Here is a 26816-nt window from a genome sequence, read left to right on the forward strand (position 1 = left end):
GCAACAGAAGCTAATGAGTGATCGGATCGGAGTCGTGCATCTGATTGGTACACAGTGAGTCGTTCGTCATACGAGATACGGACTACCTCAGGGCTCTACACCGGGGCCCATTCTTTTGACCGATTGCCCATTGTTTTCGGTCCATTTACTTTCGCAGGCCACTGGAGTTTTTCCTTATCTCGGATTCGTTCGGGAAAGAATCGGGATTCGTGCACAAAATGGCGGCCGATACGCAAAGTTTATGCGATGACGCAACCGCATTTAAATACAGGTAATTGGGAGGGTGTTAAAGGGGTTTACGATTTTAAAATACGATTGTTCCGTTTTTCAGTTGAATTTGTGGTGATTTTAAAACTGTGTATTCGAGTAAAGAGCCGTTCAATCTGGAGTAAAATTGCTTTTTGATGAGCTGAAACTGTACCCAGCTTCCTTGATATTTGGTATTTTAAAACATTGCTCTGGCTAGAGAAATCGCTAAATGCTACACAGATCATCTCACTCCAGTCTTCGCTAATATTGCTATATATTCATAATATGCTACACTGCTCGTAAATTGTATATTCATGATAACGATAATCATGTTTCGTTACAGAGTTTAAGGTAGGCATCCCTAGACTAATTATGAAAATCAAGCGTTTAATGATAATATTTTTGGGATATCTGTCTAAACCCCCTATTTTTCTATGATGAGAGCACTCCCTCTTGTCCGTTTCCCAAAACCACTTCGCTTCAGTTAATAACAAAACAAAAATGAGAAACGGCAACAAGATGACAAAAATGACAGCGGCAAGCAATAAAACGAGTGAAAAAACATAACAGTAACAGCAAAACAAATCAATATGAGCTTTACAATGAATAACTATAATAACTGTCTGAGATGAGCTTTTGAACTAAATCACAATAAAGTCAATCTATAATAGTACCTATCTGGGTAAGAAACGTGAAAAAGTCAGGATTTTACGCGGTTCTTTAAGTAATTACTCATTTTTTGCAGCTATGACTAGGCTACTTGACTTCAGTAATGCTCAGATAAAATTTGAATACCAAAGTTATTTGGTCAATTTTAGCATAAAAGTATGGTAGTTTTGTGTCTAGCCTTGTATATAATTACTATGCAGGTCTGCTGAAAATTAGTTCCCTAATTTGAATCTTTGATTATCTAAATATTGATCCATCTACAAAATAAACAGTTTCTTTACGTTTAGCTCTGATTCGTGATTTTTTTATCAACATATACTAACCTGAATGTTTAAACATTAACATTGTTGGGCTGGACTATTTTTTCTAATATTATTGCGCAATACCAATATTAATTTACCTTTAAACATTAAGGGGAGATGCCCAGTTTTTCGGTCAAAAAATTAATTTTTTATTTATTGCATTGAAAAATTCTTCATCTTTTCCTGATTCAGAAAATATATAATTTTAATATATTTACTACAGTCTAACAATCATAAAAAATAATATAAATAGTACTACACACTCGGTTTTAGTCACAATGGGCTGAATTAGCGTCAATTAAATTTATGTTAGAAATTTAATTTTGTTGAATGGTTGCACTGAATAAATGTTGTTGCTAGGTTAAATAGTCAACAAAAATCTTTTTCTGTTTGTTTTTCTTTCTTCATAACATATGTGTATATAATAATAGTGCTGTTTGTGATGAGGAATAATGTGGCATAGGGTAGGCCTAGGCTTGACTTTAAATGAGTTTTTCCGAAACTGTGTTTTTTAATGTTTAGGTACCATTTTCCAGACTACTATAAGTACCACTGACTTCAAATTTTTTTCTGTTACTTAGGACATCATGGCCCACAAAGTGTACTAAAAGTTTGCTTCTATGTTTAAAAAAAACATTAACAATAAAATTAATTAATATTTGTAAAATAGTGAAAAAAATTATATATTTTAAACATTTTGATAAAATATAATTTTTTTGGTAGAACATATTTAAATTAGTACAGTTTGTCTTAAATGTCAATACAAATAAGTAGTTAAAATTTGATATGCATAGCTAAAAGGGTTCTTTCTTAAATGGTACCTAAGCAACACGATGTTTACCCATATAAAATGCATTAAATCTAAAAAGTGGGCATCTCCCCTTAAGGACTGCTAATACTGACTCGAGGTAAGCTCTAACACATCACAAATAATTAATTTATTGTAATCGTCTGTTCATTCCTTTTTTTAAATTTTAACAACGACGAGAGAGCACGGGATTGATTTAAAATTTGCTTTAAAATATACAAAACCAGGGTACATTCATGTTTTTTTTTAAGATTAGGCCTAAGTATTCACATTTTTTAACAACAAATAGCCTATTGAACAGAGAAAACTTATAAATAGAAGATAGCATGGTATTAAATATTCCTGATTTTTTTAAGAATATACTCATGAAGTATTTCAGTTGCGTTAATTTATTTTATTCAAAAATAATTATTTCTAGACTACATAAATTCTACGGTTTCGTCATATCAAGGCTCAATCGTAATTTTAAAACAAAGCTCTTAAATTATGTCTTGAAAGTTTTATCGTTAAATAATGTGTCTAATATTTCGTCTGTATTCAATTCAAAATTGGCCACATACATAATGCTTAACGCCCTTCAAAAATGTCTCAGCCTTATCAGGTGATTAATAGGAAAAACGTATGGCTTAACTAACCCAAAATGTAGTACAAAATAATGTTATCATCTTTTATTCACTGTGAAGGTTGAAAAAGAATTGTTATATAAATACTTATTCGACAAGGCAAAAATAATTCTAACAATTAGTAAATTGTATGCAAATATATTTTTCAACAATCCGAAAGTACCGTTATCAACATTTTATTTTGTTGTTAGTAAAACAAGTTACAAGTTCCCACAAACAATTATTTTTTGGGAAAATACGGTATTTGAATTATATAACTATTAATTGGTTATAGAAATGTAGACTAAACTAGGATGATACCATAATCCTACATTGAATTGTACATTGTCCTAAAATGAATCGTACGTCGTAATCAGAGTATATTGCATAAACAACTTTTGTATTATTTTGTTTTTGCAAAAAGTAAGCTTGGTAATTATAAATGTAATTGAAAATACTTACCATACTGAAGTAAATAGTCAGAACAGCCATTGAGTAGTCAACAAAAACACAATCACAAACACTACGCGATAGATATACTAGTAGTACCGGTACTTACAACAAGGACACACAAACACACGAACACTACCTGTAGTAACATGAAAATACATCAATCAACATTCAAGCAACAAAGACAACAATGAACCAATAAGAAACGAACACATCATGCGCTGATGCCTTGCAAATCAGCTGATCAGCTGTTAAGAAACACTGTTTTTGGTTAGTATGAAAGCCAACACTTTAATACTTTATAACATACCGTATACAATTGAGTGTTGTATTACTGTACATACTTTCTTAATCAATATAATATGGAAATAGGTAAATAACTCGTCAGGAAAAATAGATTTTCGTTACAATTAAATCAGCGAAATAATCTACAGACCTAAGTGGTATTATTCTAACTAATAATCACTTTTATATTAAAATTTATTGCTCAGTTCCTGATTTTATGGACACTATTATTGCACTAATAGTTATTAATTGTACTGTACTGGTACTGCAATTCAAAGACATTTTAACATTGTTAGATTCATATGCAAAATTACGTCAGATTAAAATTATTGCTATACTTGTGTTATAACACGGGAAGTGGGCTGTTATGTTAAATATACTTTCTTGTATTTAATCAATAATTATCTCTAGATTTTGTTCACATGCTTTCATTAATCATGGACGCTTAATATAGAATTACAGCCAATGGTACTACGATGGAAATATGCGCATTTAATGTAAAAAAAAAACATTTGGACAAACCGCAGTGTATATTTTTGTAAGGGTTTTACTTGTAGTGAGGAAAGTTCAGTCCATGATGATGAGAGTGATATGGAAGTAAAAGAAATATGTCCGGACCGGAAGACAAAATTCATACAGGAGTAAAAAGTTTATCATTCCCCCACCGCAGCAAACCTGTTGACTACGATAATTTTCATTTACCTAGTTATTGGTTTTCCTTTATATTCCCTATTTTAATAACATTAGGTTTAACGAGTAATTGTAATTGTTGCTACAGGGAGGGCCATAAAGTGTATTTCAGTAGATGTACAAAATAGCTAAGTATGAAATAAACCCAAATTTGCCAAATTTGATCAGAGTATACAAAGAAGCAATCTAAAACAGTTGGCTTATTCCCCATAAGAATAACATGGGAATTTTAAATTTACAGTTTATTGGAATTTTCTACCCATTAGGTGATTAAAAAACAACAATTTACCAAACTATTTTTTAAGCTCTACAAAATGGTTTAGAAATAAATTGCAAAATGTTATGTATTTAGGGTCTGATAGCATTCGAAACACGTCAAAATTGAAGTTCAAAAAAATTGTTTAAGAATTTAATTGCTTATAAAGAATCCGTTCTTTAGCTTTGAATTTTTTTAAAGGCAGGGAAGGTTGATCAAATCGTGTAATAAGGTGTGCAGTGCTTGATTTATTTTTGATCATGGTTCGCTGTTTTGGACTTTAGTATTGTTTTGGTTTTTTCATGCTTATTTAGTTTTGGTTCATATTGTACTTGTTCAACATACATACATGTGTCCAAATAAAATAATCGAGTCTTGACAACGGACGTATTTGTTTATTCCGACTATTCTCCGTGACGCCAGTAATGTCAACAATGGTACAGCTGACGCATTCTGGTTTTGATAGTAGGAACTACAAAACCACTTTACCGACAATACGGTAGCGCAGCTTGCTTTAAATTTATACAAACTGCATTCTGCATTGCCGACGCTCCAATTAAAATGATTACTCTAGTGGCATGGAAACAGTGCATGGATTTTGTATGGTTTTCATGTTGGGAATCATTGCTACATAATAATCGTGCCATTTACTAATGTTAGCTACCCATTTGTGACAATCACCCATAAAGGTACTAGTATGTGGTGTCGAAAGTACTGTTTTCGTTAGAGGATAATTTTCAAGTTTGAGTTTTGGGTAGATATATAAAATCCGTTTTGGTTTTTAAAGTGATGTCTGGGTCTACAGAGCTAAAGACTACACCTGAGGTCCGATTTAGATTACATTTGTTATGTGAGTAGTAATCCATTCCATACCTAATATCTCCAAATGTTTATTTTTTTGGAAACCTTTTTTTGATGAGGATTCTCCCACAAAATAAAGGAAAATCTGATCTTCACAAAAACGGCTTGAACAATTTTGATTAAACACAGTGTGTTATTTGTCCATTTAACTGTAAACAAAATGGTACAAACTTGCTTACAAGGTGAAAACTCAGTTGCATACGCTTACTATGAAGTAGTATTCATAGACTAACATATTTCCCTTCTCTGTGTTTATAATTTTTCATTTTTTGGTAGGCTGAATGTTGACAATAAACAATAGTAAACAATAGTTCCTTTACAAAGAGTTTTAGGTATCTAACATGTAAGAAAGACAAAGGTTTTGCAATTTTCTTTTCTTATTAAAACAGAAAGAAAAATGCCGGCATGAGTAGAATAATAATTACCTTGTAATTTGAACAAATTATCCACCATCTCCACCATATCTACTTGTAAGTGATCCATTTATTTGCATTTAAAGTACTTTGGGTGCTATTTCTACACTGGGTATTCTTCTTAGCAATGTATTTTGTCCTGCTCAGTGTCTTCATAAGAGACTGAGACTAATTATGTCACAAACTAACCATGTGTGTAAAGAGCAAAACAATTCATATAGAAGTTGGCACAGGATAAAAATAGTTGGATGAATTATTAATGATCAAATATACAAAATTATTTATTCGAACAAAATAAAGTAAACAATTTATATATTTTGTCTACTACTACTGGAACAAGTGACTAGGAATCACACACATCCATTCTTATTGAATGCTTACCTTAGGTTTCATTATTTACTAGGATAAGTAAAATAATGGTTGAACTACTTAATCTAAACTTAACATAAAATCAAAATTTTTAAAGATAACATGATTTTACAATCAAAACATTTTCTACCTCGAAGGGAGGTTTTCTGCCTAAGTACTAGCAAGAAAAAAATGCACACGCTCAAGTTTTCTTTGTTTTTTTCATGGATACCAGTTTAGCTAGCTTACTGAGGAAATTTAGATTCAAATGACCAATAAACCCCAAATAAAGGTTATACAAAACAATACTGGTATTATGTCATCGATGATAAATTTCAGTTCGGAACAGAATACCAGTCATAAGTTATGATTATATTGTATATCTATAGACCATAGATTGATTTTCTCCAGTAATCTAACTCAGCTCTATACCATTCCAAAAGAAATTCCCAATCAGCTATTCCTAAACTATATTCATCTGTGGTCTAAATTGGCTCAGCTCTAAATGGTTTGAGGGAAAAAGGAAGAGAAAAATTCCCTATCAAGGAAAGGGTGAAGGGGCATAAATATCTCTCGAGCCCTTGGTGTGTTACATGCAAACCGCGCAGTGGCGGTCCCAGGGGGGGGGATGGGAGGGATATAACCCCCCCGAAATATTTTATATTTTATTAGCTGATAGCTAACATAAATACCATCAGCAGGAGCATATTTGAGAGCTCAAATATGTATAAAAATATGTTTTTAGGCTCTAAGTTCCATATTTTTGCCAGGGGGGGGGGACCCCGGACACCATTTTTCTGGGGGATATTCCATACCCTCCACACCCCCCCTGGTGGTCTTCCCCCCACTGGTGGTCTCCCCCCCACTGGTGGTCTTCCCCCCCCCCACCGAAATGAAATCCTGGGACCCCCACTGGCGGGCCTGAATTGGCTAAGGTATAAGGAATAGCAGGCTTACCTGAATGGGAAAGAGTCCAATCCAGCACAAGAAACTCACAACACTTTACACTATACAAGAATTTAGATTTAAGTAGTAAATGAAAACTGTGCACCCCGAAATAAATCTTTTTTCTTGAAGTGACATGTTGAACTTTAATAAGATAGTAAATACTTAACTTTTGTTTACATTGTTTGTTTTGTGTAAATGTAATATGAATTTACAGATGGTTTTTTCAATAGACAGGATTTAGAAATTTGTTGACTATTGATTATTGATGTTAAATTTGGTCAAAAATGAGGTTTGATTAAGAAATTTGGTTATGACTGGGATTTTTCAGGTTGTTGTTACCTATGAGATATTCTTTGGTTTAATCCACTCTGCTTCCTTTGTTTAAAACTTTTAACATTTCCATGTTATTTGTTATTTTGTGTAATTGTGGTTCGTTGATAAGAGATTTTCATCAAAATTGGGCTGCAAAATTAGAGGTTTGAGCTGGAAAGGCGACTGTAAACTTCCTGGCTTGTGGAGCTCAAGACATCTCTCTTTACAACTCAAACCTCATTAGTTGAAAATCCTAGTGACGGTGGAATATTCTAATATTTGTGTAGGCCTACAGAGTAAAATTAATGTTATTTCTTATGCCGTGGTAAAACCAAATCCTCAATTTAATTTTGTCAGTTCTTATAGACCTAATAAAATTAACAAGTGAACAAACAACAACATTTATGATTTACAATTGAATCACCATCAGATGCATCGCCCAAACACATTAATCCATAACACCATAGCAACAACTAACCCATTAGCATGAGTTAGACCATGAGTTATCCGTTAGCTCATGCTCTTTGCTCACAACTCAGACGCAGGATTGATGGAGAACTCATGCATGGCTCCCTGTGGCTTGTAGAAGGCTCGGTGGTAGCGGGCGGCCGTGGTGCGCAGATGCCTACTGTACGTGACATACACCAGTATAGTCAACGGCACGGCGAAGATAACTCCAATCAGTGTTCCGACCAGGAAGGAGCCGTCTCTCTCGGGATGGTGGTCGTAGAGGTCCAGACACCTCATGTGGTAGGCTCTATGATCCAGCTGAGCTAGACTCTGGCCCATCATGGCGTCAGGCGCGTGGCAGCTGGAAATGGCAAGTTTCATTAAATATTTGTGGTTTTGCTTTTTTTATGCATTGGAATATTTTTGTCATAATTGTATCATGAATGAACTAAGAAAAGTGGCGAAGGTAGGAGAGCAGATGGTGGATGGAGTGAAATTTAGGGGGTAGGGGAAGATGGAGAGTTCTAATTGTTGCCCAGCCTCAAGAATCACTTAAACAAAAGAGGATATGTATACATAAGGACATATGTAGGATGATGAGAAGAGAGAGCAGATGATTGATAAAGACAAACTTTGGAATGAAAAAAGAAGTTGATATGAAAGGTTAATAATCTGAATGATTAATAATCTGCACTTATGCATGGTGAGCTGCTAGATTTAACAATTACTTTATCCGAAGAAGAAATGCATTCAATAGGATAGATAAAAAATACAATTTCCACTTTTTAAATCCCATGTTAGAATGTATCCGAAATGTTGTCAAGCTAAGGGATTGCAAGGCAATCCTTAAATAAACTCGTTCACACTCACACACACACACAGCCTGGCCTAGTAGCTGTAGATGAATTATCCACCATCTTAAAACAGGGAAATGGTTTCCCTTGCTTCAACAAAGTTCAATGATTAATTCTCAAGGATTCTACACTAATCTGTTAAAAACATAGGGTATGACCAGTGACAGTTAGAATATTCGGGATCACATCATTTGTCCGAGTTTTCAACTGTCCGAGTTTGTTAAAAATCACAAAATATTTGAAAAATCATTTGCCCGAGTTTTCAACTGTCCGAGTTTTGATAAATAACTAATAATAATTAGATAAATCAACTGTCCGAGTTTTCATTTGTCCGAGTTTTTAAATTATTTAAAAAATATCAAAATATCATTTGTCCGAGTTTTCAACTGTCCGAGTAGGGGCAACATCAAAATGTGACAATGCGCACCGAGACTAGCGTGTCTAAAGCGCCTGTTCAGAAGTCGATGTGAACCCCTTCTGTGAAGGAGTCAGGCATTGTGCGAGCCGCAAGAGCCCCTCACGTCGAATTAAGAAAAATTATTTTAATTTTATATAAGACTAATTTTACAATTATTAATTATAAAATTAAACTCTCATCACCTAACACAACCAACCAAACTTGCTGATAATATAAAATACCCCCGCCATTATTATATTATCAGCAAGTTTGGTTGGTTGTGTTTGGTGATGACAGTTTAATTTTATAATTAAAAATTGTAAAATTAGTCTTATAATAAAAATAATATAATTTTTCTTAAGTCGACGTGAGGGCCTCTCGCGGCTCACACAATGCCTGACTCCTTCACAGAAGGTGTTCACATCGACTTCTGAACAGGCGCTTTAGACACGCTAGTCTCGGTGCGCATTGTCACATTTTGATGTTGCCCCTCCTCGGACAGTTGAAAACTCGGACAAATGATATTTTGATATTTTTTAAATAATTTAAAAACTCGGACAAATGAAAACTCGGACAGTTGATTTAACGAAATATTATTATTATTTAAACCATACTCGGACAGTTGAAAACTCGGACAAATGATTTTTCAAATATTTTGTAATTTTTAACAAACTCGGACAGTTGAAAACTCGGACAAATGAACCTCACCCGAATATTCCTGCTTTAGCAATAAAGTGTTTGAACTCACACCACGCCAGCCACATTGTGTTCGGAGCCGTTGAGCCGCTCCAACAGAGGCAACAGTGTGGACACTAGCCACTGGTTGTGACACTCACACACCCAAGGGTTGTTCTGAATGTTGACCATCTCCTGCTGTTCCCAGTGACCCACCAGTTCAAAGTCCAAGTACCCTAACTTGTTGTTGTTCAAGGCGATCTGCAACACAGGTATGGAAGTATTCAAGCAGACTGTTAAACAATAGGGAGTTGTTTGTGTATTAAGGTATCCATCGCAGCCAACCAACCAGTTCAAACCTGAGACCAACAAGTTGTGTTCTTTACTTTATCCAATACTATTGTAGCCGATTCCCACATTTATAAAATAGTTTTAGTCTCGAAACAGTATTTAAAACATTGTGAAATAAAGTTCACACTCCCAGTACACATGAATAGCATTCTGTAATTAGATTTTTGTGGTTAAGTTGTCAACTGCTATTGAGCTTTATCACCAGTTGATGAAAGTGAATGGAGTAAGACATCTATTCTGCTTCCATGATTCTCCTAGTATCCACTTTCAACAACTATTTGAATTTGATACAGACCTTCTTGAGTGGAGGCCATGTCTGACTGCCCACAGCTGGTTGGCTGAGAGCAGCACCACTGATGTTGTTCAGTAAAGGGTTGTGAGAACAGTACAACTCCTGCAGGGACACAAGACCACTCAGGGATCCTGGTCCTATCCTGGTCAAGTTGGGCATCCAGGATATGCTCAACACCTCCAGGTACGGCAGCGGCGGGAAACTCCTGTGAAACGACAATAAATCGTGAAAATCCCCTCACAGGAATAAGCAAAAAATTAGATAGAATTTTTTGCTTTAAAGTATGATACCGGTAATTATTTAAGTGGTACCTGGAAGGTAGCACAGCCTCAATTCTGACAGAAAAATGCAAAATATAAGATACAATAAACAGGGAGAAACTTTTAACTTGGATCGGGGATCTGTTCCTTTGTTCAGATTATAAGTAAACATATCGTAGGAAACATAACAGATGAAAACAATACGGTAATCAATTTTATTGTTTGGAACACTTACAAGTCCAACAAAGAAAAGAATAGGAAACAAAAAAAGGTCTATTAAGACTGTGCATTCAACAGTACAATCATAATCATACAATCAGTGGATTTTGAGCATATTTTTTCTGCAAAAATCTCATTGACAAATCATCAGCTTATGTGATTACAAAACAAAAAAAATCTAAAAACTTGGATTTGAATCTACTTACTTATACTTTATGCTTCCTTTATACTTTTCTTTGAAATGGCGACCGTACAAACTAGGTATTTTAAGCCAAGTATAACTGAAGATGAGTGGCGCGATCTTGTAGTCTTGTTAGTGACTAAGGCCGACTTGTTCCTTAGAAACAGCTGTTAATTAATAGCCCATACAGCTAATGGCAACTAAGGGACCTACAGTTCATAGTGGAATCCGAACCACATTTATGCCTTGGTATATACGAATTGGTCTAATTATCAGTACTGCGGATAGTCGTTGTAGTAAATAAGCTATACATGCAGTTAATGTTAATGGTTCTATTAATATGTCTAGGTTTACACTTTCAAATGCTTACATGATTTCACTGATAGGATTCTCATCGAGGAAGAGCTTCTTCAAACTGTGAGAATCTTCCAAGGTTTGAGGGACAGTCTTGAACAAGTTCCTGGAGAGATCGAGAACCTCGAGAAACCGAGGAGTGTGAAGAACATGTTCACAGAATGTGCGGAGGGACGTACTTGACAAATCTAAAATCTAGATGAAGAAATATAATCAGATTTTCCACAAATTCAATGTAGAATAAAACAAAAGAAAAACATTGAGGGCTCGATAAAATCATAATACCACGTTGTTTTATTTCTATTTATAAAATTGAGATTACTCTTTTTTTGGGATCTGAGATTAATTATTAATTGTTGTTTTTAAGCTTATTGCTAACATCCGATTTCTTTTACGAAGTATGAACGTAACCAACCTTTAAATAAGGTATAGAAGTAATTGCGATCGTCGTCTGCCTATCTAGAACCTTCAGTGGGTTTGAGGCCAAAGAGAGATCTTCCAAGTTAGGCAAATGTTCAAACAGATCAGAGTGCAGCGAGTGTAAAGCGTTTGAGGCCAAGTTCAAAGTCTTCAGGTTTCTCAAAGGTTCGTAGGCTTCTGGAGCATAGTGGCCCTGGAACAATATACTTGGTTGAGTAACATCGGTGGAACATCTAACAACACAGAATTAAAACGTTTATGATCTAAAACTGCAGTATAGTTTCATTTTATGATTTTACCAAAACCCAATCATGCATCACACAAGACGACAAGTGAGAAAAGAAAGTTTTGTACAACCTTATATTAAGATGATGAATCAACAACATCAAAACATGTAGTCCATTCTAGGAGCAGAGGAATCACTAGACAGTAATAGGTATCTTTCTATAATAATTTTTAAATTTGCAATAGACAACAAACACCAAGAAAAATAATAATATATATATATAGGCTATTTTTCTAATTATATTCCTGTTGTCTTTACAAGATTTCAAATGTACATACTCGCATTCGTACATTTATAAACGACTCCCAAATCGATAGAAAAACACTTTTTACCAAATTATTATGAAACTTTGGAAATTGCTTAAGGCCTGTGGATATTGTGAAGCTCACATGGATTAGTAACCTAAATTTTGATTAATCTAAATCTAATTTTTTTGTCCAAATCAGCATTGGCAATGTACTCTACTGTACCTTGAAAACGTCAGGTCTTAGTTGGTCTGAAGTAAGTCGGTTATGGCTCAAATCTAGCTGTGTTAAATTTGCCAGCTGTTTGAAGCATGCAGGCTCAATTCTGGCGATCCAGTTATGGCTCAGGGACAAATTGGTCACGGGCAGCTGCGGAAACGGCTTCAAGTGTATGATGTAGTTGTGGCCAAATGAAACTATCGTCTGGTCAGTTCCGTTCCACTCGGAGTCGTCAAAGTGGTCCTCGAGACCCGCATAGTCGCAGTTCAGCTCGTCCTTGCTGCAAACACACTTCTGGCACAAGTCTGCTGCAGCTTCGTACACAACGAGCGCAACACACAACACCACCAAGTCTCTCATTTCTGAAAACACATTTTTGTTGTATAATCATTTTACTATACACCGTCCACAAAATTTAGGCGGTTTAAGGGGAAGGTTTCCTGAGTTCCCCCAACTCTAATTTCTAATTTATATCAGAAAGCACTGTTCAATGACACATATAATAATATATTTTTCCTACAGTTACCTATCAATGTACATGTTCTCTCACTGATTTGAGAAAGCAAAGTGGCCAATTCGCTCATCAGTGAGACAATGTTAACATTGTCTCACTCTAATTACTTTGTCTCACTCCAGATTTGCAACGTGAAGGCACGAAATAGTGAGCGCGTAACATGCAGGCAACGTCGTATGCGCGTGAAACACGTTGGCAGCACTGGCTGTAAATCAGCTGGTCAGCTGTTGTACTGTTGTATTTGTCACTTCACATTAAATTAAATTGTATATTAAAAGTTCACTTCTGTGTAAAAATAGGTTATGTTTCTTCACAAATTTATTTGTTTTGTGGTAACTGTAGGAAAAGTATAATGTGCAACTCGAGTTCAAAGTACAATTGCCTCACTCGAGAAACCATTCCTCACTCGCCTACGGCTCGTGAGTAAGGATTTCTCTCGAGTGAGTCAATTGCTCACTTTTCTCACTAGTTGCACAAATAACTATACTTTACACTTATACTGTTTACTCACATGACGGTAATACATATAAAATATGGTAAGTGGTGATAGATTTCGATTGGACACTCCAATCCAAATCGATTCTTTTGTGAAAACTGTCCTAACCATGGTCCTGCATCTATTGTCTTCCCAAACAATAAATAAAATTTTGTGTATTTTACGCTGAAGTGGAGGAGGATAGACTTAAAGGAGGGAGTTACCTTGTGTAGGTTTGCTACTGAATAAGGCCAGCTGTCCCTTTAGTCAGAATCATCCAGGAAAACGATACAATTTGTCATTTCAGATATATTGTCATCAGAATTTTCTATAATTTAAAAATTACGAGCGGAAGATGAGTGTACAGTGACGATGCCTTGTGTAGAGTTGTTAACTAAAGTCTGTATGTTGGAACCTGTCTCCTGACACTCATAGAGAGACACTGATAGAGAGTCAGGAGCCAGGTTCCATCATGCAGACTATAGGGTCACCTGTTCCTTCTCCGGTCATATTCACAAATGTAAGTTATTTTGTCATTCCTTTAAACTGTTAACACAACGTAGACAACTTAAATTTTAAATTAAACCCACAGGTCTTGAGGACAATAATTTCCAGATTTGAAATGAGGTCATACAGATTTAACCAATAAGTTAAAATCCAAATCATACTATTAGTAGTTGTACCTGGACCTCAACAGATAAACATGGTAATGAATCAAAGATTTTCAAACTTAATAGGCATAATTGAAAACATTTTCTCCTATTCGTACCTCAATGATTTGATTACCCAACTAAATACATTTAACTAACATTTTTTACACCTATTTTGTTGTAAAAGAAATACTTAATGGATTCCTATTTTCATAATTGTGATCAAAATAACCCTGAAACATTAGAAAATATGATTCACAACTAAATAAGACCAAAAATATTTACAAACAAAAACATATGTTAAAAATTAATCAAAACTAACACAAAGGTGAAAAGTATTCATCAATAAAATGTGATTTTCGCAAATTAAATATTTCAAAACTTACCAAGTTTCACCGGAGCAGCAAAGGTGTGAGCAGCAAGGTGTCTCCACTTGGGCTGATAAGCAAGATAAGAGACCAAGCCCAGGAGATAACCAGCAGGCTCACCTGTTACACTTATCTGTCATAAATACGACATCACTTCACCCAGTGACTGCATTACTCGTGTGGCTTGCTTTTTGTGAGACCATTTCTACATGTGACTCACCATTGCTCAACAATTATCTGGTTTTACAGCATTCATTAACGATTAAATGTGACGAAACATAATTGTCATTATTGCAGCACTGTGTGAGATTTGTGTACAAAAAGAGTGATTTGTGGAAAAATTTTTAAAACTTGACTGAATTCTAAAAAACTTTCCAACGTATTTCAAATTGAGAGGTATATGAAACATTTTGGTTAGTTTAGCAATTGCACAAACACCTGTTAATGTTTCAGCATCTCAAAACAAGAAATCCATCGATAACTATACAATGATGACACAAAGGGCTGAAGAAATTCGACACAAGTAAAAATCTGAATGCTTTTATTATTCAGGTATACAAAAGAAGTTGCATTCCGTTGATTTTTTATAATTTATTGAATAATACAATGCAAAAATAATTTCCACACAAAAACAGCAGTTACAAAAATGTATATAAAATTCATTGAAGTACATCATGAAGAAACTTACTAAAGTAAAACAAACGACTAAAACTTAAGGTGGGGAATGTAAACATATAAAATGTAGTTGCATGATCCATATTTAAATTACCAAGCTTCAATATTTTTATTCTAGTTTTTTTCATTCCTCCAGATTTATTGTTTAGTCCAATGAAATATTTTTTTACTATGTTCGCTATCTAACATCTTGAGCAAAAACTAATTTACATTTTCAATCATTATTGTTGATTATCGGGTTATATTCTGATCATGCAACTAAAACAGTGTAAAATTATTCCTATGCAAGAGTTTGTGTATTTACATGTAAGAGCTGTGTCATTTGTCATATTTTTTCACAATGCGGTTTGAGCACAATTGTCTTGTAAAATGGACCCAAATAATATTACCTAGACTGTTTCAGTACCAAGACTAAAAACGTGAAGACCTGGAAAAATTAACTATTTTTGTCATTAAAAAGCGACAATATTAATTGCTTCAATTTTAACTTAAAGTTGTCCAACAAATTTGCAGAAATAAAAATTTTGAATGGTTCCACATAACTTACTTATGAAAATGCATAATTTTTTCAAAACAATCAACATCAAAACGACACAGTAAAATAAGAATGCAGTATGCACACATTAGTTTTGTCTGATTTCTTTGAAATTTACAGTATATTATTTTGCTCGCGTACAAAATGGAAAAAATACAAGCTTAACTGATCACAGACATAAAGCAAAGTGTTTCAAGATTCGACAATTCTAAAAAAAATACAACTAAAGTAAACAACTTGGAAAACATAACCTTAAAGTGACTGACAAAGTATTAGACAAACTAAAATCCCTGCAATATCACTAACGCTTGTCCGAACAACGAATAAAGCGGGAAACTTTGGTGATGCTTTTCATTGGTGCGCCGCACTTGAGACCATATAGTAACTTTGTTACCTTCGTAAACTCCGAACATATTCACTAACCTCAGTCTGAAGTGTAAGTGTAATTGAAAGATTATTTCCTACCCTACAGTAAACTAGCGTTAACTTTACAGTGAAAGTGGCCTATAAACTTGATAATAGTAAAAAATTTGTTCATAGTTCTTTTAACAATCTGAGCGACATTACCTCTATTTGTTCAACATTCGGTTACATTTGTAAAGCAAAATTTACACTTGTGTAGTTCGACTGCAAGTAAGTTTCTCGGAATCTAAACAAATTGTTCAACCTGCATTACAATGGATAGAAAAAAAATATAGCTGCAACTAACAAAGCCAAACCTTTTGAAGGTAGAATAATATTCCATCCCAATCTGTAGATTAATTTCAACCAAAACTTTTGCTCACGTTGAACCTAACCGTATTCACTCGATCCCTTCACAAAAGAGGCGATAGAACTAAAATGTACAGGCCTACTTTAAAGCTCTGAGAGATTCTTTTCCGTTGCTAACACTGGTAACCCTCAACCCGCTAGTCTTTGCGATGATTCATTCCGAAGGCGTCAGGTCCTTCTCTTCCTCCCCCTCGGAGAGCAGTTGCAGCAACAGGTCGTGCAGCGGTTCAAAGGCCTTGCGGTAGCCGGCGTCCGAGAGATGTAGGTAGTCAGGCATGTCGTGGTGACTAATGGTCCCGTCCGTGCCTACTAGGCCTGCCAGAAAATAAGTTGATTAAAATTTGTTTAGGGTAAAAGTTATAAGCAACGCAACTAAACCAAACAAAGTTGAATAATTTATTATTTCAATTATTATAAAAAGTTAAATATAATACAGGGTGTTTTCAACTTTCTACCAACGTTTTAAGGTATTATTTTTGGTTTCATAAAAAATGTAAATATAACATCCAAACCGTCTGTAAGTGACAGTGCCGCTATTTTGTAGTTTACAAAAATTGCTTTTTTTAATCAAAATATAAAAACACCGTTTCATGAACAGGTTATGAAACCGTGTTTTTATATTTTGATTAAAAAAAGCAGAAACTTAATGTTCTTTACATTTTTACAAGAATTACGAATGTGTTTCATACTTAGTTTAGATTTCTTTTGACATAATTTTAGACCATGAAACTAATCATCGGGGACAGATTGTAACAGGCCAGAAAAGTATAGTGGAAAAGTGACAAAGTTTTGGTGTCACATTTGAACTAGCTCGTGCTTGGCTCCCTACAGGAGTTTGATAAAGACTTTAATTTATCAACATCCTTTGTAGATTGTTTTTTTTTTTTTCAAATCGAGAAAAATGGATAGGCTACTTTTAAACTACTTAATTGAATTCGTTTAATGAGACAATGACAAACAAATTGTTTTACTTATCATCGTTACCTTTCTCACAGCTAACGGTCTGTACTCTTGGTTGACCCTGTAGTTTCCTTCTCACCAACTCATTGACGGCAGAGTTACGTTCTCTGAGAGGGTTTGGGTGCTGTCCTCTAGGCAGCAGTTCCTGTTGAAACAATTTGTTACACACACATACTCAAAACACAACACGTAGTCAAACCCTGAAAATGGAAGAATACTGACGATTCCTCGATCAAACGATCGTGGCGAAGACACCAGAAGTAAGTAAGTGTGAAAGATTAGGTTAATTGTCTGTCAAGCAATACATCTGGTCCTGAGAGCAGTCTTTTGTGTAGCAAATTTGTTGATGAAGAATGAACTTAACTCCATCAGCTTAATATCAGGTTAAAATTTGAAAAACGTATCACAAAGCTAACTTCAAATCAAATCAAAAGATCTTTATTCATATTTGTAAATACATGTTTACATGAATAGTGTCAAACAATTAACATAAAGAATTACATGAATAGGTAGGCTACAATCAAAATTATTAGTAGGACAGTATTGATCACACTACTCCAGGTTGCAATGGTTGGTCTGAATTTTAAGATCTATTATCTGTTCTCAACTTTAAAAAGTCATCAAATGAATAAAGTGCCCTCTGTCTAACTTAAAAACAACATTATTGAAACAATAAGTTTGTAAGAGGTATTAAAGGGAAAACAAGACTGGATAGAATTAGGAATGAAGAGTTGAGAAGAGGAACAGTTGAAAAAAGTTTGAGGGATTGAGTAGAGAAATCGGTTTGGCCTCTTTAAAAGAATGGAAAATGATAGAGTAGGCCTACCCAAAAAATATTAGTGAGCTTCACATGAACGGAAGAAGACCAAGAGATCAGAAAAAGGTGGATTGACGAGGTGAGATGAGATGTGGAAGCAGGAGGAGTGCAGTGGCAGTATGTGTGGGAAGTGGAACTGTGACGGAAGATGAGGCCTAGTGAACACCCAGACCCAAAAATAACCAACAGGTATGAATGTATTGAAACCGTGTGATAATCATCTGAAAATTATGATAGTCCCATTTCAATGATTCTACAGGCAAACTATTAATTGGAAGTACAATAAAATATCACATCTTAGTGGAAGATTGGTCAATGGATTGAATAATTAAACATTATCGAGTTAACAGATAACAATTAAGTAAATTGGCAAAAGTGCAAGTAAAACTAATATTTTGTGTGTGATGGTTGGATTTTTTTTAGAAACCGGAAAAAAACTACTTTTATTCTTTAAAATGTAAAACATATAAAAGTAAATTAAACACGTCCTTGGCTCTTGTCTCTTTGGTGCCTTACTGTGTAATGCAAGACACCATGCTGTAAGATCAATGATCGCACAAGAACTACGGAAAAAAGGCTGGCAAGTAGTAGAAGAAATACATTGCACTGAAGATGGTGGATCGAACAGAAGATAGGACATTTTAATATATGACACAAAATCTAAAAGTGGAATTATAATTGATCCAACTATAACGTTTGAAATATCAAAAAACCAACCCTTAGAAGTTGATGAAGAAAAGAGAAAAATGTAGGCTATAGTAATTTTGATAATTATTTAAGAGACAAATATAATCTAAATTCAGTAATTGGCATAATGATTGGTACAAGAGGGACTATTAAAAATATTTTTGACAAATTTCGAAAAAAATATAATCTTCCATCCAAATTAAAAAATGAAATAGGCCTGGACATAAAAGTGTTAAAAGGATCATGTAATCATTCAAAATCATTTATACGGACAGCACAAAGTTAATTGTTATTTATATCATAAATTTAAGTTTATTGTTACTGTGTCCAATAGGCTATGTTTATTATAATAAACTCAATTTTCAAAATAAATAATAAATATACTCCTCCCTCCTGAAGTTTTTAAAAAGGACAAACTATTGTTATTTTGTGATGCACACAAATCTGTGAATAGCCAGCGGTGTTTTGAGGCTTGCCAATTTTCTGGAACATAAGACTAAATACAAATTTTACATAAAATGTCTTTAAAATGTTCATTTAACTATTCACCAGCTTAGAAATTGATATTTCATACTTACCACAAAAACAATGTAAGTATCTGGGTGTCTTTCACGAATGACATTAACAATTTCTACAATTCCATCGGAGATATCTTCAGGCAAGTCTCCAAAATTGTTTGTTCCAACATGGACTATGACAACCTGAAAATATTAGATTGGCAACTTTAGAAATAGAAAAATAGAATATAGATTAAAAAATAGAGAGAAATTTTTAAGAGGCACTTAATATTTTTACGTAGGCTATGTTGAAAATTTGTTATCAAAGACCAAAAGAATTGTATGAGACTGGGAAACAACATTGACAGTTACATTTTGTGGTCTTTGCTGGAGGTTGAATTATATGGGATGGGGGTTGGACATTCCGGGAATGAGCAACGGGGTGCAAGCTGCAAGTTTTCTTCGGAATATGTTGGCTGTTGTGAACCGTGTTAAAAACTGAAGTTAATGAGCTGATTTGAATGTCCGCCTAATTTGAACCACTTGTTGGGGCAAAAAGGTCACTGTATTCAAATTAAAAACAAAGCTATAATGTGTTCTGAAATACTAATCATTGTGTTTAAAAGCCTACAGTACTGGATTCTGTAAAATGTTGTTTTTGTGAAAAGAAAAAGGCATTCTGAATCAGCCTGCTACCAACCCTGACGCTTTATTGTTATAGCGATATCTATATGTTTGTTTGTATATTCTCTTTTAATGTTTGTGTTGTGTGTCTTTAAATTATGAGTTGGTGAAGTTACAAGCTTTGAAAAATGCTGTCTTTGTAACAAAATAATCTGATTATTCTGATTCGGCTGAATAATTATGGTTCAGCTATTTGACAGAGGTAATTTAAACGTTTTTATCTCTTAGCGAAGTAGTCCAAAATCAAGAAATTTGAAATTTGGACACTTTTAATTGTGGTAATTTAGTCAACTTACTAAATCACCAATTAAAGAGCTTATAAACACCAAGATATATCAAGTCTATATATAGGCTATCATACTATAGGGTTTACATTTTGTTGAAGGAATAAACTTTTGATACACACAGAAGCACTGTTAGATATCATTTATTCATATTCATAATGCCCCCTAAAAGGAAGGAATCCTTGGCGAGTGTCCTCGTTTGACACCTAGAAGCATCGTTCACCTATAACAACCACCCAAGCTAACCACCAATACACAACATAATGAGAATACCTAGTATCTAGGCCTAGTAGGCAAACATAATAATCGACCAAGTTAGTTGCATTTGATAATTCACCTTTGGCTTAATATTGTCCAGTGCGCCATTCTTTATCCTCCACAAAACATTTTGCGTTGTATCACCTGAGACGCCGAAGTTGAGGGAATGGAGCGGCTCAAACAGATCATTCCACATAGGTCGCTGTTTCAAATGAGCCATTATTGAGTCCCCGATCCACAGGACATCAGGCTCTCTGTCTTTGGTGTCTGCCAAATGTTGGTTATGCTAGAAAACATGTCCACAGTAAAGTTGTTTTAGAAGAAACAAAAAACTAAACAGTTAGGCCTAATTATAAGGCATTACCGTAACTTACAGTAATTTGTAGATCTGCACAACTTACTTAACAATTTCTAAGCTACAGCATACCGTAGACCTTATCCCCCAACGCTACAGTCCCAATCTTGGAATCCACAGTTGGCAAAATTTAATTTAAGCGCTGCTCTGCTACAGGTAGAGATGGATTCAAACAAGCACAGTATGTACAGCTGTAAAACTCGGAAATTTAAAAAATACCCCACACTTGATTATTTAACCAGTGATATTTTGATATTGCTATGCTATGAGTGAAAATAAAGATCCAGCATCTTTGTTCGGAAGGTTGTGTAGACTTTAGTAAAAGTCTAGAACTTAACAATTGTAGATATCTTTGCTTTGCTGTTTCAACAGTTTATCACCGTCATTGGCTCACTGTAAAATTGTTGTTTGTTAGGTACTTAGGCAAACACAATCAACTCACTCCCCCAGTTTGCCAGTTATTTGCTGAATGGTTTATTTAAGCTTACTAATAGCTGTCATAAACAAGTTTGCTGCTTGAAGTTGTAACTGTCAACTCTCTGTCATACTAAACTAGGTCTACTTGTCATGACTACGCTACTAGTGTTTGCTCTAACATTATCTAAACTTAAGTGTAGTGTAAAATGTAGTTTGTATTTCAATTAGTTGTAAGTTAAGTCATTTGTTTCCAATTAACAGTAAAGTCTTGAGGAGCCTACCAGGGTTGCCACCTTTGGTTAAAGAAAAATATAAGGAAAGCTCTCTAACCCCCAGAATGAACAGACGGGTACACTTCTATATCTGTTGGCACAAACAACCGAATGAAAATATCGATCGATATAGGCCTATCAATTAAGATTTATATAAGTTATCGTTTAGTTAAATAAGATTAACCTAGGCTAACTAACCAAAAGTTATATCAAATTAAACAATCGAATAATCAATGTTAGGTAGGTACTCATTCGGTTGTTTGTGCCAACAGATATGAAGTGTACCTGAACAGACTTAAGTAAACATGGGAAAATGGTCCAAATTCGGGACTGTCCCAACATAATTGGGTCAGGAGAGCAACTGTAATCAATAACCAACAGTGATTAACATAGTGAATAGCTTAAAAGTATCCTGAATTGCCTAAAGTGGTTCTTCCCTACTTGTTCAGCATAGAATATAAAAAACTTTCTACATTAATCAGCTTGAGCTACCTTGAGTGGTTTGTAGCAGCACCTAAGTTCTAACATAAACTAAAACTCATACACTGATACCGTTTTTATCAAGCTGCAAAATAGATCAGGCCAGCCTTCCCTAGTTTTAAGAGAGTAAAACTAACCTGGCTCATCCACCTGCCATCACCTTGCACATCTTCACTGATTGCAGGTATCACACACCGATTCATTTTTGAGTTGAATTGTAATCGGTATACTAATTTCGTAAATCGTCCGACAGAATAATATGCATGAATGAAAAACTGAATTACAAATCCTAGACAAGTTCTAACAAATAGAAAACTAACATTAACATACAGCACAGTAGTACAGTAGTTAATTTCTTCAGTTTTTGTTCTTATTCTTACTCACTCCACTCCCATCAGTCCCAGCTGTTTCTGTCTGAATTTGATGCAGCCCGCTGTAGCCAGCCTGATAGAAGAAAGAACAAGAAGAAGAACATTGTGATTTTATTACATACTTACTGATCAGCAGCTCGAGGAAGTGATTAACTTCTTTGGCGCTGTTCGTTAGCTTTGATTATAGAATCCAAACTTAGGTATACTTCAATGTCTCTAGGATATGGATATCATTATTTTGATGAAGACAAGTCCTAGTCCTATGTACGTACTTTTTCAATAATATTGTTGCTCACTCATTGTCACTATCACTAAATCATTACCATTGATAACCATGAATCAAACTCCCTAAGTAGATTTCTCATCCTTATGGATTAGCTGAAGCTGAAGACAATTTTATTGTTGGGCCCTTCTGGTGAACTTTAAGGGTCTTGTTTTGTTTGAAATTTGTTTCGTGTCGTTTCAGTATTTTAAAACCTTTTTTAACCAAATAAAACGATCTAATATATACGATACCTACTAACTAGTTCCCTAGTTATATAACCAACATTAAAGCAAAATCATCAAATCAACCCTAAAATAATATAAACCAAATTTTATCAACCCTAGTGATCAGTGTCACCAACATGAACTAGACTCGATAATTAATTTTCATCCTTTTTGATCAGCTGAAGACAATAATAATTATAATGTTAATGCTAGTTCCATCCGGTTCATTTAAATACCAGCTGCTGTTTCACTAGAATCGTTTGTTAAAAACCCTATATAGGTCCAGATTCATATAAAATCAAATAATTTATTGCCAGAACAAAATACGATACATTATAGAAAAGTGAAGTACATTACTGTGAAAATATATCATTGTATATAGGAAAAATATAAAACACATACAAATTGTTATTTCAAAGCGAGCAAACTACTCCAAAGGGTACTTAAACAGATGGAATACATTGTGGATATATTAATTCTTTGAAAACCTTAGATTGTGGAAAAATAAGTGGTCGGGTATCTTCTATAACTGGTTAGCTAATGAAAAACTGCGTGGTTTTGCAAAACAGAGCTAGAAAAACAATGTGTATAACACGTGTAAGACACGGTTTGTGTAGAACAAACTTAAAATATAAGCTGTTAAAAACGCTAAATTTTTGAATTGGCTTCGCCCGGTTTGTAAAAAATTATGTTGACCTTTCTAGTGAATTTTTCTATTAATATAGACGTATAAACATGGATGAAGTAATGTTAAGTTTTAATCACTCCAAACAATATGTCTGTTAGATTGCCAATTGATTTTCTATACAGTTTGGGGTTGAGTCTTCCCATGTAGCACAGATGGTTGGGCCAACGTTGGCCAACTGTGGGACAGTTGGTCGATGGTTGGTTGGAGCCTCCACAACCAACCAACCGTTGTCCAACTGTATATCTCGTAGTTGGGCCAACCAATATTTAAAACTGTGGACCAACATTGGTTCATTGTTAATGAAATACATTAATATGCATTGCTGGATATCATACATCAAGCCAACCGTTGTCCAACCGTTTTTCACTCCGTTGGACCAACAAAAGATACTTTTGTTGGACCAACGATGGTCCATAGTTGAGTTTACACGACTTTCATTCTCTGGGTCTAGCTTTCACAACATAATTATAATAAAATATCTGGTTTTACAATACCTTTATCAGTTCCAAAAGTTTCCAAAAGTTTTTGGAACTGATAAAGGTATTGTAAAACCAGATATTTTATATATTACATTTCCGGGGCTACAACAATGAATTTTAATAATAATAATAATGCAAATATTTTTTAAATTAATATTCTTTAACTTATTTGCAACAATTTAAGGGGAAAGAGTAATTAATCATATAACAGGCAATTATAATAGCATTAATAATCTAACGGTAATTAATTAATCTATATTCAAAAACCAGTATCCTCTCTAACCCCCAAAAAAAATAACTACTTTTGATGCCTTAACAGATTAACAGAATCATATTATACTGTGTAGTATCAAAAATGTTTGAAGTATTGCGACCATTGCAACTGTCAGCTACTCTTTCACCACTTGAAAACTCTCTATATCAACAATCACAGATAGCTCAGTGGTAAAGTAAGAGGCTCATAAGTCGAAGGACCCGGGTTCGAGTCCCGTCTGGGCCAAAAAATTTTGTTCTAGCTTTTTTTCAAAATTTGTTTTTATGAACTATTTAATCAATTTACTCAACTAATAATTCTGCTTTTCGTACTAAATCTTTATTATTTTGTGTGAAATAAAACGGTTGGACAATGGTTGGCTGGAAAACAGTTTAAAGAGGTGACATTTCTACCGTTGGCCAACTGTGTGGCTCCACAATTTACCAACGTTGGCCCAACCATCTGTGCTACATGGGTTAGTATAGATGAATAATAAACAATTAATATTGTGCTTGGTAGTACCAATTAAATTACACTGCAGATTATGATGTCAATCTTAGCCACATTTTCTTTACAATCTCGCTAAATTAAAATATCCTTTGCTTTGATGCCGATTTTTACTATCTTTAAACAGTGCGGAAACTATACTATACTAAGAACTCAAAATTATTTACGTCTCATTCCAAACACAAAGACCACCACACCAACTCCCCCCGGTTTTGGTGTGAAGACCCGGTATTGTATTTAGAATAGAAGACATTTTGTTTCTGTCAGTAGTGCATAGTGAAGACACAGATGCGCACGTCTCATGTTTTAGAGGTGAGCATATTACTATTGTTTTATATAATAGTTGTTATAAAAAGATAACATAATTGCCAACAACTAAAGAATTTTGAAATTCTCGGTTTAACACAACAGAGTTTGATAAAACCTTTTTTACAAATTATGTATTAGGTATTCTGTTTGGCGTGTAAGGCATAGGGGATAGATTTCCTGTTAAGTGCAGTGCTTATATTTACCCTTTTTTCACACAACCACTTTCTGATTGGTAATGATCTTTCTTTTATTTCTTTTGGCATATAAAACCTAGTCAACCGGTCAACAGTATACTGTAACAGAAGGAGGGCATTGTCTATTGTCTTGACCCACGGCCCACGCTAATAGATTTTGACCCGCCGGAGTCGGGCACTAGCGGTAAATATCGGGGCATTGTTTGCGACGGGAACCCGGTTAACCCGGGGACTTGTTGGGTAACCGAGTAAGCATTTTTGATATAACATATGTAATTAGCTCTGCAAAGCCTCTGTTATTTTGTTTAAGTCACTTGAATGAAAGTATGAAATGGATAGTTAAAAATTCCTTGATTAGCCAGCGTTTCTCTGATACACACCAGAGCAGCTATCGTTCATGAAACTAGTACTAGCTGCAGCTAAAGATATATCTTCCTTAAATTTAAGGATACTGTCTGCCAGTCAATTATAAAACTGTCCAGCTCCAAGGGTAAACCAAGTGACATGCCTATTACATAAGCATTTAGTGATTCAATGAGTCAACTCAGATGATACAATGACGCCATTTTGTTTTGTGCCCTTGGCCCACGCTAATGGATTGTGATCCGCTTGAAACGGGCGCTAGTATAAATGCCGGGCCGCTGGGGTGTTTCTTGCGACGAAGGCCCGTTTAACCCGATGACATGCTAGGTAAACCAATTAAGCATTTGGTGAGACCGAGCCGAGATTCAGCCCAAATAGTTGTACAGTACAATGACGCCGGGCTGCTTTTGGACTCGACACGTAATAAATAATGCATGTACCTTGCAAATTACGACAGTAAAAAGTTTCTGATTTCTGAATAAAAGGTTTGACTAAGTTAATGAAGAAACTGAAAACATAAGCTGCTCAAACATTATATTGTATTATTGTGAAAAGATTATCTTTGTCTTGTGAAGTTTTACATACAAACAAACATGGATGAAGTAATGTCACGTTTTAAACACTCCACACAATGTTATGTTAGATCGCTAATGGATTTTCTAATGGATTTTCCGTACGGGTTTTAGTCCCATCATTGATTAATATTATGCATTTTGTAGTATATTGAATCCGTTATATTGCAGATTTTCCTTCCACCATGGACTATACCATAGACTAACCAACACAAGTAGACTTCTCATCCCATTGTAAATTTTGAAGCACGTTTTTCGTGTCTAGTTCATGTACGTGACACAAAGGCACTAGTGTCGATGAAACTTTGTTTCCATTATTTTAGGGTTAATTTCTTGATTTGTGCTTTAGTGTTTGATTATATAACTAGGGGACAAGTTATTGTTTATGATTAGATCGTATTATTTGGTTAAACGAGGTTTTAAATGGCTGTAATAACGGGAAACAAATTGTAAACAAAACACGACCTCTACATAAACCGTACATGAACTAACAATA

General features: G+C 34.6%; 2 protein-coding genes across 2 annotated transcripts; both read right to left on the minus strand.

Annotated features, from left to right (window-relative positions):
• Positions 1-7307: 7307 nt before the first annotated feature.
• LOC128996599 (leucine-rich repeat neuronal protein 2-like) lies at positions 7308-14556 on the minus strand. Its single transcript, XM_054421994.1, has 7 exons — positions 14422-14556; positions 12403-12758; positions 11642-11839; positions 11243-11421; positions 10216-10417; positions 9643-9830; positions 7308-8004 (listed from the first exon to the last, which is right to left on the minus strand). The coding sequence occupies exons 2-7, from the start codon at positions 12754-12756 to the stop codon at positions 7722-7724; spliced, it is 1404 nt and encodes a 467-aa protein (XP_054277969.1). The 5' UTR covers positions 12757-12758; positions 14422-14556; the 3' UTR covers positions 7308-7721.
• A 371-nt stretch (positions 14557-14927) lies between these two features.
• On the minus strand, positions 14928-22437 carry LOC128997218 (platelet-activating factor acetylhydrolase IB subunit beta homolog). Its single transcript, XM_054422824.1, has 5 exons — positions 22233-22437; positions 20651-20857; positions 19427-19549; positions 17369-17489; positions 14928-16699 (listed from the first exon to the last, which is right to left on the minus strand). The coding sequence occupies exons 1-5, from the start codon at positions 22296-22298 to the stop codon at positions 16539-16541; spliced, it is 678 nt and encodes a 225-aa protein (XP_054278799.1). The 5' UTR covers positions 22299-22437; the 3' UTR covers positions 14928-16538.
• Positions 22438-26816: the final 4379 nt, after the last annotated feature.

The sequence above is a fragment of the Macrosteles quadrilineatus genome, unplaced genomic scaffold (assembly GCF_028750875.1).
Source record: "Macrosteles quadrilineatus isolate MER2022 unplaced genomic scaffold, UCM_ALF_1.0 Scaffold_6__1_contigs__length_79288215, whole genome shotgun sequence".
NCBI lineage: Eukaryota > Metazoa > Arthropoda > Insecta > Hemiptera > Cicadellidae > Macrosteles > Macrosteles quadrilineatus.

Bases quoted from the DNA above. Each gene is read 5' to 3' on its own strand.
- LOC128996599 (XM_054421994.1), bottom strand. From the start codon at position 12,756: ATGAGAGACTTGGTGGTGTTGTGTGTTGCGCTCGTTGTGTACGAAGCT. The intron at 11,840-12,402 runs GTACAGTAGAGT...ATATTGTTCCAG, and splicing joins TAAGACCTGACGTTTTCAAG to GGCCACTATGCTCCAGAAGC. The intron at 8,005-9,642 runs GTGAGTTCAAAC...TGCCATTTCCAG, and splicing joins CACAATGTGGCTGGCGTGGT to CTGCCACGCGCCTGACGCCA.
- LOC128997218 (XM_054422824.1), bottom strand. From the start codon at position 22,298: ATGAATCGGTGTGTGATACCTGCAATCAGTGAAGATGTGCAAGGTGAT. The intron at 17,490-19,426 runs GTAAGTATGAAA...TTGTTTCAACAG, and splicing joins ATACTTACATTGTTTTTGTG to GAACTGCTGCCTAGAGGACA. The intron at 16,700-17,368 runs GTAACGATGATA...ATTTTCTGGCAG, and splicing joins GACCGTTAGCTGTGAGAAAG to GCCTAGTAGGCACGGACGGG.